Raw genomic sequence first — 15,951 nt, 5'->3', positions numbered from 1 at the left:
AAACCCCATCGATTTCTGCTTTTGCTCATGAGCGAATAGTAAATTAGTGGCACAGAGGCCTTGCAGTCACCAAGCTAATATTTGCTGGACTGCAGACACTGTGTCAAGGTACTTAATCTGTATTTTATTTCCCTCACAGTTGCGGTCTATTGTATTTTCGGCTGCACTTAGAATGCAAGAATTCATCACCAAAGCCAGCCATTGAAAGAATAGCTTCACTTAACTTAAATTCTGATTAATAATGCATTACTATTTGCAGGCTCATACAGAGGACATGACCAAAAATGCTCATGAATATTTAATTACCCTGAGCTCTTGTTTAACAAAGATGAATCACCCCCTGTGCTCTCTGCTGCTGTGCAAATAACCAGTTAATTATGTGGCTAGTCAATCCCCGCTTGTACAATCATGACGGACATCAGCAACATATCACATGGAGAACCCATTACATTAACAGAAAAGGGGACTGCTTAACATGAGCTCAGGAATGAGGACACACATACACAAACATAATTACGGACACAAGTTCCCTCTTGAGTCGAGGACCGGTGCGTGTTTGAATAAGATGAAGAGAGAGGGCGAGATTGGTGTAGGAGAGTGCTGCCATCTTAACAGCTTTGTGATGACGATGGTGAAGGCTAAATCTGTAGTACTCACCCTCTCCTCCCTGTGTGTCAAAGCGCTCATTTATTGAAGATAAGATTGAGTGCAAGGGACACATCAAGGCTCACACAACATCAGTCTTTTCAAATCTGGGGGGAAAAAAAGCAATTCTAGTAGTGTTTGAAGGATTTATCTGTGTCCTTACAAAAATATTATTCATAACTGTATAAATGTGCCTTTGTTGCTTCTGTAGTGGTTAAGGTTCTTCTATTGAACACCACAGGAAGCAGAAATGAAGAGCCTTTGGAGAAAGTTTAGATTTGGTTTGTTTACACTGTATTATTCATACTGCACCGTGATTACATTGAGCAATTTTTTTTTTGTTTCTTTGTTTGTGGTTTAATAGCTAACGCCTATCTTTAATTTTTAAAAAAGACTCTGGTCGTGAAGAAAGAAAAAAAAAAGATCGTTCATAATTTGACAGAACATCCAGGTAAAAACGGCTAATTGCGAAGATGTGATTCTGTTCAGCAGATACAGGTCAGTCTCTACATGTTTTGCTGCCAGCGCTTCAGTACCATGGAGAGCTCCGTTTTCTTCATAGGAACGCTCAGCCAATCAACGCTTTTCTCAGACAAAGCCACAAGAAAAGAATTCATGCCTTGCTTAATCAATAACCAGTTTGTTGTATAAAAACAGGAGGCAATTGTTTACGCCGTGCTATCTTTGCAAAAATGACAAAACAAAGACCCGTGAGTAGTTTAAACATTATTGGCATCATTTGTTCTTCTTCCTTTTGTAAACAAAACAGTGCATGTGTGATAATGACAGTTTTGTCGGTTCGCAGTCTGTTAAGAATATAAAAACTACCATATTGTTTGCCTGACGAGGTAACCATAGCAACAGTATGCTTTCCATTCAGTATTGAAGTGAAAACGAGATTTATATATAAATATAATCACCAAAAAAGGTGACAGATGACTGTTACTTAACTGCCCTAGAGGTTTAAAAAGACGATTTTGGTTGCACAAAAAAGAACCCCATATCATAGAACCTCTCCACTCCAGTACTGCTCGAGAGAGCGCGTTTTTGGAACTGTTGCCATCGTATAATCTCAAGTGCGTTTTGGACACTTTGTGAATGATTTGCGTCGTGCGCGCAAGGCAAAACACAGAATCGATGCTCTTGTCTTGTTGGGCTCCGATTGGGCGAGTGGTGGAAATGTGTCAGGCATATGCTCGCCGTGGGCGGGAGTAGACATGTGTTTATAAAGCTCCGTGGGGCGGCGACGGTGTGTTAAAAAGCAAACGAGAGCGCACGACAGAGAAACCCTCGGTTCACCCGATGTTAGGTAGGGGAGGCGGGTCGCCCTCTGCCGCTCCGTCTCCTCACCTGTATGGATGACCACTACAACCTCATCGACTCGCCCTCAGCCAGCCACAGAGGGACCAACGCAGACAACCACGGTTACGCGGAGACGGATAAGGACATCATGACAGTTGTGGCGTGCGACAACATGCTGGAGGAAACCGCGGCGCTGCCCAGTCACCTGTCGCTGGAACGATACGAGCCTGACCACGAGTGCTGCGAGCGAGTGGTCATCAACATCTCGGGGCTGCGCTTCGAGACCCAGCTGAAAACTTTCAATCAGTTCCCGGACACGCTGCTCGGAGACCCGAAGAAAAGGATGCGCTACTTTGACCCGCTCAGAAACGAGTATTTCTTTGATAGGAACCGACCCAGCTTCGATGCCATCCTCTACTACTATCAATCCGGGGGGCGCATTCGGAGACCCGTCAACGTTCCCATTGACATCTTCTCGGAGGAAATTCGCTTTTATCAACTTGGCGAGGAAGCCATGGAGAAATTCCGCGAGGATGAGGGCTTTATCAAAGAAGAGGAGCGACCGTTGCCAAACCATGAATTTCAGAGACAGGTTTGGCTTTTGTTTGAGTACCCAGAGAGCTCTGGTCCTGCCAGAGGCATTGCTATTGTGTCTGTTTTGGTCATTTTGATTTCCATTGTTATTTTCTGCTTGGAGACCCTGCCTGAGTTTAGGGACGACAAGGACCCGACTACTGTCTCTCCTATTGCGAATGCCACTGGCCCTTTCATGTCCAGCACTTTCACAGACCCTTTCTTTGTGATCGAGACCCTTTGCATCATCTGGTTCTCTTTCGAACTGCTCGTGCGATTCTTCGCGTGCCCCAGCAAGGCTACTTTTTCCAAAAACATCATGAATATCATTGATATCGTGGCTATCATTCCTTACTTCATCACTCTGGGGACGGAGCTGGCCGAGAGTCAGGGCAACGGCCAGCAAGCTATGTCTCTGGCCATCCTCCGCGTGATCCGTCTGGTGAGGGTCTTTCGCATCTTCAAGCTCTCGCGCCACTCCAAAGGCCTCCAGATTCTCGGCCAGACCCTCAAAGCCAGCATGCGGGAGCTGGGACTCCTCATCTTCTTCCTCTTCATTGGGGTCATCTTGTTTTCCAGCGCAGTCTACTTCGCCGAGGCTGACGACCCTACCTCCAGTTTCAGCAGCATCCCTGATGCTTTCTGGTGGGCTGTGGTTACCATGACTACAGTTGGTTATGGGGACATGCATCCAGTAACCATTGGAGGCAAAATTGTGGGATCTCTGTGCGCCATCGCTGGTGTGTTGACCATTGCGCTGCCCGTACCTGTCATCGTGTCCAATTTCAATTACTTTTATCACCGGGAGACTGATGGGGAGGAGCACGCGCAATACCTCCACGTTGGCAGCTGTCAGCATCTCAGCTCCACAGAAGATCTGAAACGGACTCAGAGCACGTCCTCCCTCAGTAAATCGGAATATATGGTCATAGAGGAAGGAATAAATAGCGCTTTCAAACAGCCAAACTACTCCAACCAGAACAATCAAAACTGCGTGAATATTAAAAAGATTTTCACAGATGTGTAAATCATGTACAGTGCCAGATAGTCTTACGGTAATCACCATGATGGCACCAGTGCGAATGTGAGGTGCTGCGTTATTAGGGTACAACAGGGCTAAAAGCCCCCGTTTGAGGGAAAATTTGTTTTTTTGTTGTTTTTTTTTCAGTCGGGTCCCAAAGTATATGGCAGTTGAAAAAAGATTTATTTTTACTGAATATAGATGGGGGGATATATAATCTGTATAAAGTAAATGCTACAAGTAGTTTGTTTTGATTAAATAAAATATATAAAGGCAGCTAGAGGGAAGAATTTGTCACCATATGCAAATACTTTTGATATAGCAAGATATTTTAGAGTAACATTTAAATACATACTTCAGCAAATGGTGAAGCTGTTTTCAGTTTACTTACTCGCTTTTGGCATTTCATGGAGCTACAGTATAATTGCAGTCAGATTTCATATTGTAACTATAGGAGTTAATATAAATCCACTTTGCACATATGTAACAAAAGTATTCCCTCCCAATTACAGAATACAATTAGTTGCACTACAGGTAATCTGCATTGTCATTCTTTACCAACTTAACTGAGTTTTTGGCTATTCAACAGGTACTGAAAACTGAAAGTCTTGAGATATATAAAATAATTGTAATGATTTCTATTAGCTACATCAATCTGAAAAAACAAAATAAGTATTTTGTTACTGCACACCTTAAGATTCAGAAATCTGAAGAAAAACACTTCAAAATCAGTCTTTTGTCATTGCATTATGAATCAGGACACTTGGAGACAAACAGGTGTTTAGGAAAGTACTGTGGTAGTTTTTGTTGCTATTTAGTGTTTTGGGAGTATGTAAATCACAAGGGCCTTTTACCCTGGGGGGCCTTTAGATCCGTTGTACCCTACATCTTATGGACAAGCCAGCATATTACACTAAAGTAAAGCAGGGCGCTTTTTTTGGTAGAAAGGTGCCAAACTCCGATTCACGTGTTGCATTTGTCTACAGCACAAATAATAAGGTTCAGGTCAGGGACTAAAAAGAAGAAGCACCCATACTGCAAATATTGTGCTTGTAAGTCTGCATTTGTTATCAGTGTTAACATATAATCATCATAATACGTTAGTATTCGCAATATCTTACGTTTTGTGGCAAAGTGAAACAACCGAATATGTGTCGCTGTTAATGTGAGCAAACTGAAGATAATGCTGTGTTAATCATATGTATTTTGTTGAATATACGGGTGATTCTTCAATTAGGGGAACTAGATGGAAAAATTAAATAATAGATTTTAATATGTCTCTTAAATTGCTTTTTCCTCATTTTAAGAGTGTCGAAATGCTAAATTTGATAGAATTGTTTCCTACCCAGACTTTTTAACGTTTCTTCTCACGTAATTTATAAAATGCGTTCAAATCAGGGAAATTTTACAAGTAAAGTATTTTTTTAATTAAATTGCAATTTATGTGTAAAATTTGCTAATATTTTATAACAAAGAATTACATGTCCCCAATACTGCTGTCATTTTTTTTGGTTAATTAATTTTTTTCTTTTTTTTCAAGAGAATTTTTCTTAGTTTTGAAGATACATGACATAATATCATTAATTTTAGGAATTAAAAAGAAATCATGGCCTTAGAAAATGGCCTTCTAATTGAAGAATCACCAAAACATCTCATGAAGTGCAGACTTCATTTAAACGCAATGAATGTGGGGGGAAAAAACAATACGTTTTGTTAATAATGTAATCAAAACTTTGTGTGTCTATTGAATCTGACTTGTTTGTACCAAAAGAAATTGGTTAATACTAAATGAAAGCAAATATATCGTTATTTTGTGATCAAGTTATGCGAAAATGTAGTCATCTCCAGATTATGTAAAACTCAAATCACGTCTAGCCTAAAAATAGAGCGTTCGCGATTTCCCTCAAAGTGAGACGTCACAGCGCTTCTGGATTCTGGGGGGGGGGGGGGGGAAGCATGTCGGACTCATCGCCGCACGGCATGGGAGACTACCAGATCAGAGACTGAAAGACAGAGATCACGCCTTGAGTCCGCCTTGTGATGCAGTCTCCATGGCGACTACAGTTTCCTAGGTAACCCCCGTTAATGTTACCATGACATCCTCCCCTGTTGTCAGAGCAACGCTCCAGATGGTTCACAAAGCCTGACTGGCAAAATAGAGCGCGAGAATTTCCATCAGAAAAGGATCTCGATCCTTTATTGGATGTATCTCTAACATTTTACAGCCTTGTTCTAGCATTTAAAAATGATGTAAAACAGCTTCTGTAAATAATTTGCATAACCCTGGGTTTGCAAACCATCCAGAGCTGATGCACTCCCACATATTCCCCTTTTTAAATCTTTTACAAACGACTGAATGTGTTGCATGTGCAAAATGACTGATATTGACAAAACAGACCGAAAAGCATTCTGTGCATGCAAAATGCATGCATGGCTTCGGTGCATGAAGTAGGTTGTGGTGGATCGTTATTGTCGCCTGTGGCTCGGTTGCGTTCTCTTTGTAGCTGTCAAAGCTTGATTGTGTATAGGTTATGGGCTCACTCAGGCGTTCCCTATTTGGTTCTCCCGTGGAGTAGACAGGACGAGAGGTGCAGCGTGAGCTGATTACCGGAGGTTTCACGCTGACACTCCCGTTGATGGGTGTTAGAGGCTGCGCGGCAGTCCGCCAGACACTTTCCAAGCGCTCAGTCAGAGACAATCATTCTCAACCCGTAGACCTGTGCGCTTCACTCACAGTCATCTGCGCTCTCCGCCCTAGTCGTCATTTCACACTACCTACAAATAGAGCAGCAACAGAAGACAAGCATGGCTGTTATTAAATTCATTCATAAAGAAAACAAGTACAAACAAATGATTTTTAAATCAAAACAAATCTACATGTAATTTATTGCTCAATTGAATCTAATTACATGCACACTTTCATAACACCAGATATGTGATGCTTATTTGACTGGTATGAATCAAATAGGTACTTGCTGACTTGTTGCTCAGTGCTGCCATCAAGTGACGCGTTCGTGCAACAGAACAATCACTGCTCTGTTGACAAAGTATTCCTGTGCAAATCTGGGAATGTCAGGTTTAACTTTGCCATCTAGACCCTAGAAAGAACATAAATTAAATTAACATGAAATATCTGGCAACAATGCTATTTAGATGCACTAAATGCTTTTATTTGTCTAATGCAGGGGTTTCTGATCTTTTAGATGCCATGGACCCCCAAATGTGATCTAACTCGTTTGAGGGACCATCATGCTGAAATTTAAAAGGCATCTATAGTTTTTTGGATAAAGAGCATATTTATATTGTGAAAAATTTATATTATGAATATGTCTGCACTGTAAATAATTTTCACCTATTTCTTTCAACCTATGTATACAGTATATATCCTACTTAAGCTCAGTTGCTGCAAGTATAAAAAACTTTGTCGTAAGTCATTTAAACATAAATTACATTAAGCCGTCATTTTTACAGAATAAAACAATATTTAGAAAATGTTTAACTTCTATTAAGTTACATTATTATATTATGTTTATTTTAATGAAAGGACTGAACTGTTAAATTTATTATTAATTATTTAAATTACATATTTATTTCCTTTTCTGTAGGCCTATTTATTATAATCTATTTTTATTTATTTATTTTGTTTTCATATTTTATATTATATTATTTTATTATATCATGTTTTTATGATATACATACAATTATTTATGCATTTATTTAATTTGATTTTTTACCATTTTTACCATGTTTTTTAAACCCCTTAGCAGTCCCTTGTGGCCCACTGTTCTAATGTATGTGGAAAAAAACTACCAACCTAAATTTAGCCCAATTTATTGTTCCCTCCATCCTCAGATCTTTAAACTGTTTTCCCGTCACTCTGAAACATTCCAGCATTCCTGTGACTAGGAAGGGCTCGTCTGTGATCAGCTGTGAAGGATGATTTCTTATTATAGTGTATGTGTGTTCGTTTGGTGCCTGCGCTGACTCTCACATTTGCTAGCTGTTATATCCGAGGTGTTAACACAAAGAGCTTGCTGTCTGAGATATTGTGGCTAGCATGACACCTCTCAAAATTCAGGTTGACATCTTCATCCTAAGACTCACAAGTCCATTAACTCTTTCATAAAGGGTGCTTATAACTGTGCCTTCTTCGACAAAGTTAAGTGCCTTTTGTGTTTCTTTCAAGGAAACAACCTGGACGTCTGTTCACTGGAATTCTGGAGTTTGCTGACGACAGATATTAGGCTAATATGAATGAAGACAACAGGACTAAGAAGGTAAACCTCTTGTACTTTTTCTCGATATTGTTTTGAAATCCAACATTATTGATGTGCACTAAAATGCAGATGATTCTTAGCATAACTGTTTAACCCTAACTGTTCACATACAGTATGCTGTTAAAACAAGAAAAGTTCAAACCTTTAACTTTAAATTAATGCATTTATATCAATTGCTCTACTATTCAAAGCCTCATTATTTGATCAAAAAACAATAAGAAATGTATTATTGTGAAATATTATTACAATTTAAAAATAACAGTTTTCTATGTGAATATATGTTCAAATCTAATTTATTCCTGTGATCAAAGCTGAATTTCAGCATCATTACTCCAGTCTTCAGTGTCACATGATCCTTCAGAAATCATTCTAATATGCTGGTTTGCTGCTCAAGAAACATTTCTTATAATTATCAGTGTTGAAAACAGTTGTGCAGCACTTCATATTTTTGTGGAAACAAAAGGAGTCTTTGATGAATAGAATATTCAAAATAACAGCACTTATTTTAAAAAGAAATTGCTTGTAGCATTACAAATGTTCTTAATTTCACTTTTGATCAATTTTATGCATCCTTACTAAAAAAAAAGATTCATTTCTTTTTACATAATAGGAGTTAATAAAAAGCATAAAATATATAGGGCATATAGCTGTTGTTTTATTTCTGTCCAGATGGATGCTTTTATATTGCCATTTCTGTTGTGGAAGATAAATGGATTATTTGGCATGAGATTGTATTGCGGTGAATGAAATGTATTTATGCATCATGGTATTGATTTGCAGATGAAATGCCCTTTGCCCTGCAGAGCGAAAAAAACAAAAAACTAACCTCTAATTCACATTAGATTAATATATAGTAATTTTATGGAAACACATCTCAGATGGTGCTGAAAAAAAAAACGCGCTGATATGCAAATCGGATCTATCAGAGCTGTTCTGGCACAAATTACGCCCTCCAGGTGTACGACTACAAAACCGTTTTTCCTTTTATAATATGACAAAACAATTATAAATTGATGCCCTTTTACAGATGATTATGCATACACAAAAGTTTTTGTTTACTTAACCTTGAAGGCTCCAGTAAATAGAGCAGACTCTTTTCATTTTGGCTTGTAATTCTGCCTTGATTCTTAAAGCTCTCGGCGTTGTAGGATTACTGGAGCAATTTACCACCGTATTCGTTTTAGGTGTGTGTGTTTGCACTCACAATGTCTTAATAATCTCCTCTAGTCATCTCACACTCGCTCTTGAGTGATATAACTGTTCTATCATTGTCACCGGAGGTGCTGCGTCTGCTTCAGTTCATTAATTAGCTGGAGACAGAGGTCAACTGAAAGGGAGAGTGAGATAACTGTGACAGAGAGACATTATAATGCAGAGCTGCGCTCAAGTAGGCGGTATAATATATAAAAGTCTTTCAGCTTGAAAGATGTGTTTCCCTCTCACTTGAGCGTGTGAGTAAACTGCTTCATTTCATCTGTCACATTCCAGCAGCGTTATACGTTTGCGTGTGTCTGTTTCTGCAGGCTTCGGGGGAGATCCACGCAGTGCCTAGGACCGACGACCAATAGAAACGGATGCCGTTAACCTTTCTGCTACCAAAACAGAACTGAACTCACCTTCAAACGACACAGAAGATGCCCACATATCTCTACTGCCACTTCTCATTTACGTCTGGCTGAATCACCGTGAACCGCAACACTCCAGAAGTGGCCTTTTTTGGGTGAATTCTGCAGGTTCACATTTAATACGAAGAAAGCAATACGAAGAGAACTGAACTGTTGAACTGTTGGACATGAACTGTTGGATCATCTAAGAGACCACTGCCAGATATTAATCAAGCTGTTTTCTGGTGTCCATCATGTATTTACAGTTTAGCTGTTGTTGTGCCAGATGTGAGAACTATGTGGAAACTAAATCTTTCTTGCTCTTTGACCATATAAATAGTCGGAAAGATATTTTGTCTCATGTTGCCTATATAATCGAATGATGGAATCACCATTCTGAAGTACTTCATTCCATATACTCTCTAGAAAGGTATTTAAGACACTTAAGAAACTTAAAAATGTGTGAATGTCACTGCATTCGAACAAAATATCAAACCATGCACACTCTTCAAGCAAAGCATGTCACAAAAAGAAGTTTCTCAGGTTTTAAATGATAAAATAATAGATGAACTGTTCAAAACTCAGTTTTCAACTACAAATGGAAAACTTTATGCGTTTTGGCTGTACATTTACATGACAGTAGCATTTCGAAGGCCTGAAAACATGAAAAAAATGCACATTTTTGAAAACAATACCTACAAAAAACATGAAAATGTCAAATTGGTGACGTCATGTGCATGCACATCACGTGTTCAGTCTATATGTGACCCTGGACCACAAAACCAGTCTTAAGTCGCACGGGTATATTTTTAGCAAAAGCCAACAATACACTGTATGGGTCAAAATGATAGATTTTTCTTTTATGCCAAAAATCATTAGGATATTAAGCAAAGATCAAGATATGCATTGCTAAGGACTTAATTTGGACAACTTTAAAGGCGATTTTTCTCAATAATTTTATTTTATTGCACCCTCAGATTCCAGATTTTCAAATAGTTGTATCTCGGACAAATATTGTCCTATGCTAACAAACCATACATCAATGTAAAGCTTATTTATTTAGATTTCAGATGACGTATAAATCACAATTTCAAAAAAATGGACCCTTATGACTGGTTTTGAGGTCCAGGGTCACATATGTCTGTGTGCAGGTGCGTAGTGTTTCTTCACAAAGTGACATCACCAACTACTGGCCTGGCATGCATAATACAGCATTTTTAGTAATTTTCGCGGATCCGTGTGAAGGGGCATCATTTTGACAACGTTGTCTTCTATACACAAGACAAAGGAAAACTTTTCAGATTTTAGTACATGTTGTGTAAACATACTCAAAAATTATTGGAAACTTTCTGGTTATCCAATATAAATTAATCATTGTTATAGACCTTATGGAGCTCCGCCCATTTTCATCACTACACTCGTTGTCCTCTGTCTTCCGTTTGTATTTCTGCAGCGTGAAGGTCAGTTCATACGAATTTAAAAATGAGCCGCTCATTTTAAAATCTTCTTGGTTTACTGACATTTGACATCCGCTTCAAACATTACAATGCATGTGATAACTTTTGTTAACTCACAATAAGTAAATCCAATTCACCAGCTAATTACACTACAACAGCGATGCTAAGGCGCTACCGCAAAACCCGAAGTTCAAAGACAACATTCTAAAGATGGCTGTGCATTTGTTTCTCTATAAGAAAACTAAAGTAAGGTCTAAAGTAGGCCTTAATGTGATGATCAAGAGGCTCAACTGTGTGACTTTAAAGTTCAGCTCTTTTGTAAAGGCCTGTTGCACAACCAGGTGTCAGGTTTGTGATTTCATATATACCATATATACACAGTTGAGCCTCTTCTATTACAGACAGAACACCAAACAATCTTTTCACATCCCTCATAAACAATATTTGAACATCTAAGCTCAAATGTGGAGGACTAAATATTTGTTTTATCAAGCACCAGAGTACAACGGAGTAGCATTTGGACCCTAAAGAGTAACTGAGGGAGAGAGTCAGCTAGTTTCAGATCTACAGCGGTCCCATATGGTTGGGATTTAGCCAGAACAACCCACAGAGCCTCAGAACTGCATGATTTCACATGAAACAGAGAACATATTTTGCTGTACACAACATTACCACTTTATGCTGCATCATGTCGTGAATTTATCTGAAAAATATATAAACTATAGGAAGAATCACTTAATGGCTTAATGCAGAAACTGATGTCTTCAACTAAGCTGAACTTCCTAGTTGTACTCGAGAAGGTAAAAGAAAAATGGATTTATAAAACAGCATATCAACCACCCCAAACACCCTATCAACCACATACCATAGCAAAACCCTAGCAACCACTTAGACACAACCTAGTGACCCCCCCAGAACACCCAAGTGAACACCCTAGCAACCACATACCAAATCAACACCCAAAGAAACCACCTAGCAACACCATAACGACCACCAAAAACACCCTAGCAACCACCTAGTAAGACTCCATTAACACCCAGAACACCCTTGCAACCACATACTTTAGCAACAACCTAACAAACACCCAGAACACCCTAGCAAACATAGAGCATATCATAGCAACATCAAAGCAACCAACCACGACAACCTAGGAACCACATACCAAAGCAACACCCAAAACAGCCACCTAGCAACACCATAACAACCACCCAAAACACCTTAGCAACCACCTAGTAAGACTCTAACAACCACCCAGAACACCCTAGCAACCACATACTTTAGCAACAAACTAACAAACACCCAGAACATCCTAGTCACCATTTATCATAGCAACATTCAAGCAACCACCTAGCAACCAACCAGAACACCCTAGCAACCACATACCAAAGCAACACCCAAATCAACCACCTAGCAACACCATAACAACCACCCAAAATAACCTAATAACCACCTAGTCAGACTCTAGTAACAACCAGGACACCCTATGTATGTTACATATATAGCAACATATATTATAGAAAAACCCCATGGACCTCCCAGAACACCCTTGCAAACACATAACTTAGCAACAACCTAGCAACCACCCAGAACACCCTAGCAACCACATACCAAAGCAACACCCAAAGCAACCACCTAGCAACACCATAACAACCACACAAAACACCCTAGCAACCACCTAGTAAGATTTTAGTAACACACAGAACACCCTAGCAATCACATACTTTAGCAACAAACTAACAAAAACCCAGAACACTCTAGCTACCATTTATCATAGCAACTTCCAAGCAACCACCTAGCAACCAAACAGAAAACCCTAGCAACCACATACCAAAGCAACACCCAAATTAACCACCTAGCAACACCATAACAACCACCCAAAACACCTAGCAACCACCTAGTAAGACTCTAGTAACAACCAGAACACCCTTGGGACTGCATACTTTAACAACAACCTAACAAACACCCAGAACACCCTAGCAACTACATACCGTGGCAACACCCTAGCATTGACCCAGAATACAATAGCAACCACATATTGTAGAAAAAACCCAGTGACCTCCTAGAACACCCCTGCAAACACATAACTTAGTAACAACCTAGCAACCACATACCAAAGCAACCACCTAGCAACACCATAACGACCACCCAAAACACCCTAGCAACCACCTAGTAAGACTTTAGTGACACCCATAACACCCTTGCGACCACATAATGTACTTTAGCAACAACCTAACAAACACCCAGAACACCCTAGGAACCATTTATCATAGCAACATCTAAGCAACCACCTAGCAACCAACCAGAACACCCTAGCAAAACCATAACGACCACCCAGTGCATCCTAACAACCACATACCATAGAAACACCCTAGCAACCACTTAGTAACAACCTAGTGACCAAACAGAACATTCTAGCATGGTGGTATTGAGTTTTGCATGGAGAAGAACCTCTCCATTTTTTTAGAAAACATGTCAACCTTTATATTATCGATGTTGATCACTGACTACAATAATGTAAAAATAAGGAAGCAGAACATATTTATGTGCATGTATTAAACCTTTTTTACTGTACAGAAATAGGTATCCTCTAACAGTAAAGGACACAAGGATGTTGTTGAGTGTACAGAGGCCTCGGCAGGTGTATTCCCAGTAGTTATGTGTATGTGTGATAATAAGATCCTCCTTCACTGCTTGAATGAAACAGCTGAGCCCCAGCACTCTCACCAGGGCACCAGATGAGGCATGTTACGTGTGTGTTGTGCAGACAAGCATACGTGTCCTCCATAAAGCCTGGGGTCGTCCCCCTCTTCCTCTCTCTCATTCTTTTCCGCTCCACCATTCACATCCCAGAAGAGTGTCATTCTAGCACTGCAGTAACTCTCTCCGACAGGCTATTAAACCGCTGGAGATTGGACCGTACGATAACCACTTTAAGAATAAAAGCTCTGAGAGTTTAAAACCCCCTCTGGCCATATATAAAAAGTTGTGTGAATCACATTCAGTCAAAACAGCCATCTGATCTGTTATCTAATTTCATGCCACTTTGTTATCATTATGTTACGGTTCAGTGGTGGTCAGGGGCGCCGTAAAGAGGGGGAAACGCGATCGTGATTTCTACCGAGGGGGAATCTCTTCACCTTTCACTCCATAATTAAAGACATTTCACATTACAAAATATTTTACTTATTAAACTCGAGTCTATTTTTAGGATCATTAATTCTCATTACTGTACTTGAGGTTTTTTGTACCATTATATTCAGTGGTCGTCGATCATTTCCCTTATTGACCTTTTTTCTATTGATTTTAGGATGAAATATGACTGGTTTGGTGTGATTTACTCTACTAATTTTGGTCTGGTCGTTGAACTTTCAGTTGCAAGTTAATATTAACTTTAAGACAGTTCCTTATTATGGAGCTACATCAAAAAGACATTTCTTTTGTTAACATGGAATTTCATTTTCCAGGGTGTCACAGACAGTGGTATTTATGGCTGTCGGCTCTACAGGAAATGGAGTGTGAAATTGAAGGGAGACTCCAGGAGAGCATTACAGGGTTTGCCCTTGATGATACTGTACACTGAGAGAACAGAGCAAAGACTTTATGATCCACGAGATCCGAAGTTAACAGAAGAAAAAAACTTCACTTGAAATGAAAGGTTGTGGTCCTATAATAAACCACTGGATCAATACTGACCAGTACGATAAAAGATAAACAGGAAAATAGCTTCAACACTGAGAAAAGTGAAGGTCAGATGAAGGAAACTCTTCAAAATGGTTTTATAAGGAGGCATTATTCATTTCTGTCTGTTAGAGGTGAACCATTATCAAAAATACAGAAAATATTGAACAAAAATTGCTAAAAAGTTTTAAATATTTGATATTTGACATAATTTGATACACACACACATTATACTTTAAATATATCTTAATTTAAATTATATTACGAATATATATATATATATATATTTATGAATATTTAAATTATTTACTACAATAAACTAAATCTATTAAGCTTTACAATAAGTTTCTATTTGTTAACTGCATTAGTTAACATGAACTAACAATGAGAAATCATTCAAAAGCATTTATTAATCTTAGTTAATGTTAAGTTCAACATTTACAAATACATTATTAAAATCAAAAGTTGTACCTGTAAATATTATTTAATGAACCTCAGTTAACATGAACTAACAGTATTTTTTAATGTTAATTTTTAAAGATTTATAAGAAATATATTGCTCTTTGTTAGTTAATGCATTAACTAGAGTTCACTAAAAGGAACTTATTGTAAAGTTTTACCACGTGTTAAATGTTTTCATTATGCATAAAATATGAATGAACTTGCTAAAATTCAATGCTATGGTGTTTTTTTTTAGCATGATCCTATGTGGTTGCTAAGGTAAGCTGAGTGGTTGCTAGGGCATTTCAAGATACCTGCTAAGGTGTTTTAGGTGATTGCTAAACAGTGGCCCAAAATAAAAGAACCAACCTCTAAGTCTTTGATTTTGTGGTCCGTAGTTTGGGTCTCGTCTTCAATGATTTTGTTTCAGCAATTTTATTATCTGCCAATCAAAAATAAACACAAGTGAAAGTACATCTGATTGCTGATTGGACAAGGTATTATTATTGGAACTCTGAGGTACTATCATGTCGTTAGCAAAAATAGTGCTGGATGATTACAGGTGCATCTCAATAAATTAGAATGTCATGGAAAAGTTCATTTATTTCAGTAATTCAACTCAAATTGTGAAACTCGTGTATTAAATAAATTCAGTGCACACAGACTGAAGAAGTTTAAGTCTTTGGTTCTTTTAATTGTGATGATTTTGGCTCACATTTAACAAAAACCCACCAATTCACTATCTCAACAAATTAGAATACTTCATAAGACCAATAAAAAAAAACATTTTTAGTGAATTGTTGGCCTTCTGGAAAGTATGTTAATTTACTGTACATGTACTCAATACTTGGTAGGGGCTCCTTTTGCTTTAATTACTGCCTCAATTCGGCGTGGCATGGAGGTGATCAGTTTGTGGCACTGCTGAGGTGGTATGGAAGCCCAGGTTTCTTTGA

At 38.6% G+C, this 15,951-nt stretch overlaps 1 protein-coding gene across 1 annotated transcript; it reads left to right on the top strand.

Annotated features, from left to right (window-relative positions):
- Nucleotides 1–1,902: 1,902 nt before the first annotated feature.
- Nucleotides 1,903–3,720, top strand: LOC107666172 (potassium voltage-gated channel subfamily A member 3-like). The gene has a single exon (XM_016457354.1). It carries the CDS (start codon nucleotides 2,000–2,002, stop codon nucleotides 3,545–3,547), a length of 1,548 nt encoding a protein of 515 aa, XP_016312840.1. The 5' UTR covers nucleotides 1,903–1,999; the 3' UTR covers nucleotides 3,548–3,720.
- The last annotated feature ends 12,231 nt before the right edge of the window (nucleotides 3,721–15,951 follow it).

This window comes from Sinocyclocheilus anshuiensis, unplaced genomic scaffold (assembly GCF_001515605.1).
Source record: "Sinocyclocheilus anshuiensis isolate Anshui unplaced genomic scaffold, SAMN03320099.WGS_v1.1 scaffold447, whole genome shotgun sequence".
In the NCBI taxonomy this organism is placed as follows: Eukaryota; Metazoa; Chordata; class Actinopteri; order Cypriniformes; family Cyprinidae; genus Sinocyclocheilus; species Sinocyclocheilus anshuiensis.
The sequence above is the reverse complement of the archived record's forward strand: the minus strand, read 5'-3'. Positions and strand labels throughout refer to the sequence as shown.

Excerpts from the sequence above, each read along its gene's own strand:
- LOC107666172 (XM_016457354.1), top strand. The coding sequence starts at position 2,000 with ATGGATGACCACTACAACCTCATCGACTCGCCCTCAGCCAGCCACAGA.